This window comes from Propithecus coquereli, unplaced genomic scaffold (assembly GCF_000956105.1).
Source record: "Propithecus coquereli isolate 6110/MARCELLA unplaced genomic scaffold, Pcoq_1.0 Scaffold285, whole genome shotgun sequence".
In the NCBI taxonomy this organism is placed as follows: domain Eukaryota; kingdom Metazoa; phylum Chordata; class Mammalia; order Primates; family Indriidae; genus Propithecus; species Propithecus coquereli.
The window spans coordinates 1187398-1193397 of record NW_012148452.1 but is presented as its reverse complement, the minus strand read 5'-3'; the positions used below and the strand labels follow the sequence as shown (position 1 = coordinate 1193397).

The window sequence follows — 6000 nt, the reverse complement described above, 5'->3', positions numbered from 1 at the left end:
TCTCGCTCTTGCTCAGGCTGGTTTCGAACTCCTGAGCTCAAACAATCTGCCCTCCTTGGCCTCCCAGAGAGCTAGGATTACAGGTGTGAGCCACCATGCCCGGCCTGCAACTTATTTTTTATTTGGTAAACAGTTAACCTCGGTATTTTTCCATGTTATCAGTTATATATCCACTCTCTTTTTTCTTGAAGTTCATAATACTCCATTTTGTGGGTATATGATACTTGATTTGGCAAGTCCCTTATGCTGAAGATTTTTAGGCAAATCTTAAATATCATTTTACTTCTACAGTACTTCAGTATGTAGCTCTAAAAAATGAACATTTTCTTACATACTATAATTTCATGATCACACCTAATAAGGTAAACAATAATTCCTTGGTATCGTGATACTTTGTCCAGATTTGTTTCAGAAATGTCTTTTTGTAGGTAGTTTATCTGACTAGAATTCAAACAAGTCATAAACATGTAGTAGTTAAGTCTTCTAAGTCTTTCCTTTAGGCTCATGCCCCCTTTTTATGACATTGACTTGGTTGGTAAAACTAGGTTAGTTGTTCTACTTAATTGTTAGTAGAATGTCCCATATCTTGGATTTCTCACTTGTCCTATAATTTAACTTGCTCTTTTAGTGTCTTTTAATGTTTTTATCCTTTGCATTTCTGTAAATGGAAGGTAGCTCTAGAGCTATGCTGTCCAATACTGGCAGTAACCACTATTGGCTATTTAAATTTAAAGTGGATGTAAATAAAATGAAAAATTAAATTCCTCAGTTGCACTAGCCATATTTCAGGTACTCAAGAGCCACATACAGAACATATCCATCATTGTGGAAAGTTCTATTGGACAGTGCTGATCTGGAGGCTTGATTAGACTCAAATTCAGGGGGTTTTTTTGGCAAGAATACTTCATAGATGATACTGTGTTGCTTTGTATTGTGTCACATCAGAAGAGAAACAATGTCTGGTCATCTCATGTCTAATAATGTTAAGACTGATCAGGTGGTGATCAGCCTGACCCTTTCATTGTATAGTTTCTAATGTTGACTATGAATAAAGAAAGTTTTTCTAGTTCCTCTGAAATCTCTGATCTCTTTCTTTTTCTTGCCTTAATGCATTGGTGAAAACCTTCAATAAAATGTTAAGTAGAAATATTGAGAGCTAATATTATTGCTTTGTTCTTAATCTGGGGAGAAATTATTCATTCTTTCTTCCATTATTATGATAATGGTTGTAGTTTTTCATAGATATCTTTATCATATTGAGCAAATTCTCTTTTATTGTTTGCTAAGTCTTTTTGTATGAATAGGTATTGAATTTTGTATGTTTTTGTGTATTTATTGAGAGAATATGGTTTTCTCTTTTATTCTGTTAATATGATGAATAATATTTTTTCCTTTTGATGCTATACCTTACATTTCTGGAATAAACTCCATTTGGTCATGATTATCCTTTTATATTTTGCTGGATTGAGTTGCTAATATAATATCTTGTTAATAAGTTAATGATTTACATCTGTGTTCTTGAGGGATATTGGTCTATAGTTTTGTTTTCTTTTAATGTCTTTGATTTTTGTATCAGGATAATGGTGGATTTCTCTTATGTCCTTTGACACAAGTTCGGTTTTCCTTGATAACTTTCGTGCTTTTTTTTTCTCCCTCCATGAGCACTAAGATGTGCCAGGCTCTGTACACAAAGGTATCTCAGCATGTTCCCTCAATAGAGGGTTCTTCAAAAAGTGCCTGCCACTGCTTTTTAATACTCTTTCTGGGTAGCACTGAATTAACAACAACAATAAAAATTTTAAAAGAAAAACCTAATTCTGAACATTTAAACTCTATATCACACCACATTTTTAAATTAGTTTCTTAGAGTACAAAATGTATTTATATACACATCAATATCAGTGAGTTTGGAAATCTCGGTGCACTGAAAGAAATCTTGAACTCTGAATGAAATTATTAGATTTTTAGGTATGTATTTTAAGTTCTTCAGTTTAGAATTGCTTCAAATTATGAGGAAAAATTATTTTAGGCATTTTCCTTTCTTTTCCTTTTTTAGTCAGCTGATTCTTTCTGTAATGCTAAGTCTTAGGAGAAGGTAGGTAGGGTGTGAAGCCCATTAATGAGTCAATTCCAGTGCTTCCAGACTGATCTTCAATAGAGTAGAATATGCTTTCTAACTAGTTGCTGCAGGATTGTAGGGGATGACTGAGTTTAGCCAAGCTGTAAAGTTACTAACTGGAAAATATCAGTTACATTTAGAAATAGATAAATTTCAAACCTTTTTGTACCTTTTTTATCTTAACTAGAATCTTACCTTTGTATTTAATTCAGATACTAAGATGTTTTGATTATGTGAGGGAAATCATCTTTGGCTATCCGATGACATAGCTATTAAATGAGCATGAGAGAATTGGCTTTTATGAATCTTTCTGCATGTTCTTATATTTGGGGTCACTGAACAAAGTTTTTTTTCCATATAAATTCAAATCATTCTACTTTTAGGATTATATGTGAAAAACAAATGATACCTAAAAATGTGTAATACTGTTAACTTGTATACTTCACTATAACAGTGATACTGTAAATATTAAACCTTTCTTTTAACTCTTCAGGCACAAAAATCTCAAACCAAGAAATGCTGGACAGCAAGGACAGGCAGCATCTTTAGGCCAACAACAACAGGTACTTCCTAAGCACAAGACCAATGAGAAGCAAGAAAAGAGTGAAAAGCCACAGAAACGCCCCTTGACTCCTTTTCACCATCGTATATCTGTTAACGATGATGTTGGCATGGACACAGATTCAGCCAGCCAAAGACTTGTGATTGCTGCTCCAGATAGTCAAGTGAGATTTTCAAACATACGAACTAATGATGTAGCAAAGACTCCTCAGATGCATGGCACCGAAATGTCAAATTCACCTCAGCCACCCCCACTTAGTCCTCATCCGTGTGATGTGGTTGATGAAGGAGTGACTAAAACACCTTCAACTCCTCAGAGTCAACATTTGTATCATCAAATGCCAACACCGGATCCCTTGATTCCTTCTAAACCAATGGAAGATAGGATAGACAGTATGTCCCAGTCTTTCCCACCTCAGTTCCAGGATGCTGTAGAACCTACAGTTTATGTTGGTACAGCAGTAAACTTGGAAGAAGATGAAGCTAATATAGCCTGGAAGTATTACAAGGTCCCAAAGAAAAAAGATGTAGAGTTTTTACCACCTCAACTTCCAAGTGATAAATTCAAGGATGATCCAGTTGGACCTTTTGGACAGGAAAGTGTAACATCAGTTACAGAGTATGTATTTTTTTAATAGTCACTATTATAATTTAAGGGTGGAAGTGATGTAAGTTCTTAATACTAGGACTCCAGGATTGGATTCAGGGTAGGATTTACAATAATAAATCGTTTAAGTATTAAGTTTGCATAATTTCTTTACTGTGTTTTTTCCCCAGGGAACTTCTTTATTATGAAATATTTTAGCCCCAAAAAAGTAGAGAAAATAATATATAAACACTTACATGTCCATGAACCAACTTAAGGATTTTGCATACAGTTAGAAATCCCATGTACTTTTCTTCCTCCATTCTTCCTTTTTCCACTGTCCTGATTTTGGTACTTATTATTCTATACATATTTTTATACATGTATCTCTAGTTTTTCATTTTAATTGCTTTATGATATTTCCTTTTTACGAAATACAGTAATTACCAACTCTCTTGAAGATGGACATATTGATTATTTTCAGTTTTAACAGATGATATAGCAGTGAACTTTTGGTACACATTTCCTTGCATACTTGTATAAGACTTTCTCTAGGAAATACATCAAAAAGTGGAATTGCTGGGCCATGAGGTATGTCCATTTTCAACATTAAGGGTTGTTGCCAAGTTGGTGTCCAAACAGCTGGTATACAGGTTACACCTTCATGAACCAGCAGAGTATGAGAATGGCTGTTGTACTATATTTTCCTCAATACTTGGTATTATGAGACTTAATTTGGCTAATCTGCATGCAAAATGCCATCTCATTGTCTACATAGTTGTTTTCCAGATTCTTAGTGATATTAAGCATCATTTAAAACGTTTGTTGGACATTTAGTTTCCTCTTCTATGAATTAACCTGTTCATCATATTTTTTAGTCCATTTTTCTTTTCCTGATTTATTCTTTACATATTCTCAGTATTAATACTGTATTAGTAATATGTGCTATAGATACCTTCCTCTATCTGTGGTTTGCCTTCTTTGCTTTATTTATGGCATACTTTGGGCAGAAGGCGGCTTTTTTTCAGGTGTCCCTTTTCTTTCTATGTTGTTCAGAATGTATTTTTAGTCTATCCGATAAGCCTTTTGCATTTTTATCTGTAAATTTTTCTAAAAGGTGAAAATCAACCAACAAAACACCATTATATCCATTAGAACTACCTATTTATTAGTGCAAGGCCAAGTAGTGTGCAAAGATTGCATTTCCTTCTCTTATCAGTCTGTTGTCAATGAATTATTTTCTTATTGCTTAAATGCTACTCATAGGTTAAATAATGTCTTAGACTTTATTATTTGCTTAAAATGTCACATTTCCATCATGGATTCGTGTATATGTTTTTTCTACTAATGTAAATATTATATGTATTGTATGGAATCTGTTACTTTTTTATCAAGGTGTTCTGTTACAATGTGGACGAGTTGCTTTTTAGACTTGTTTCCAGTTTTCTTTCTAGGATTTCATTTTAGTAGACTCTTAAGTTAATATTATTATTTCTTATAACTAGTGGCTTCTCTTTAGTTTTGTCCTTATTTTGTTGGGGAACATCAATTACCTCCCTCAGAGAGAGTGGGAGATAAATTTGACATCCTTGCATTTCTGAAAATGACTTGATTTTTGCCCTCAAGCTTGGATTGATAATTTGGCTACATATTTGATTCTTAGTTGAAAATAATTTTCCCTTAGAACTCTTAGGCATTGCTTTATTGTCTTTAGTATCCAGTGTTTCAGATGGAATGTGTAATACCAGTCTCATTCTTGCTTACTTTTTTTGTGTGTGATCTATTACCTCCATGAGGCTTTTAGAGTCTTCTCTTTAGCTTTAGAATTTTGAAATTTCACAGGAATATGCTGGGCACTTGAAGGATTTGTTCAGTTTGAAGCCTTTTTTTTTGTCCTGCCACTAGGAAATTCTCTTTTTTTTGGATAATATTATATCTATTTTTTTCCATTCCTTTTGGAACTCCTATGATTCAGATGGTAAGTTTTTGTATTTCTTCTCATTTTCCATCTGTTTTTTTTTTTTTTTTTTTTTGCTCTGTGCCTTAAGGGGATTCCTCAACTGTCTTGTAACCCTTTCTTGAATTCTTAATTTTTGTTTCTTATGGTTTTTAAAAAATTGCTAAACTCTGATCTTTTTTAAAAAAATAATATTCCCTTTAATGTTATGCTTTTTTCTCTAGACTTACTTTATTTTAATTTTTCTCTGATTCTTGTCATATTTATGATAATTATTTGCCTTTACATATTTTAGAGTGAGAGAATAGATGGGCTGATTAGAAACTTTGTGTATATATAGGTAGAGCTTGTTGATTGGCATGCCTGTTTCTTCAGTAAATATTTTAGTATATACTATGTATCAGTGTCACATACTTTGCTTTATGATAACTGGGGAGGGAATTTTTGGAGGGGAGGGAGTTACCCCTAAAATTCCAGAATGAAGAGGTTGCTAGATCCTGTAGCTTATTCATTTTCTTTAAAAAGGAACTCTTTCTGTTCCATGTTCAGCTTTTTCTCATTTCTGTCTAGAGATATAAATCCAGATTTTTTCCTGATTTTTCTAGGCAGTTTGACTATCCTGTTGTTTATATAGTTTGCCTGTAGTCCACTCTTGCATTTTCTAGGCTATGAATTTTCTCTGCTTTGTTTCATCTGACTTTGAGCTTCCCTGGGATTTAGTGAAATATCTGATCCATTTATAGCCTCTTTCTCATTTCCCAACTGTTAGAGACTTAT

At 33.3% G+C, this 6000-nt stretch overlaps 1 protein-coding gene across 1 annotated transcript in view; it reads left to right on the top strand.

Annotated features, from left to right (window-relative positions):
* Nucleotides 1-6000, top strand: part of MED13 (mediator complex subunit 13) — a 101050-nt gene that overhangs the window by 39598 nt on the left and 55452 nt on the right. Inside the window, exon 9 of the mRNA XM_012648447.1 lies at nucleotides 2613-3299. Coding sequence (XP_012503901.1) covers nucleotides 2613-3299 — 687 coding nt within the window. The remainder of the gene's footprint in view (nucleotides 1-2612; nucleotides 3300-6000) is intronic.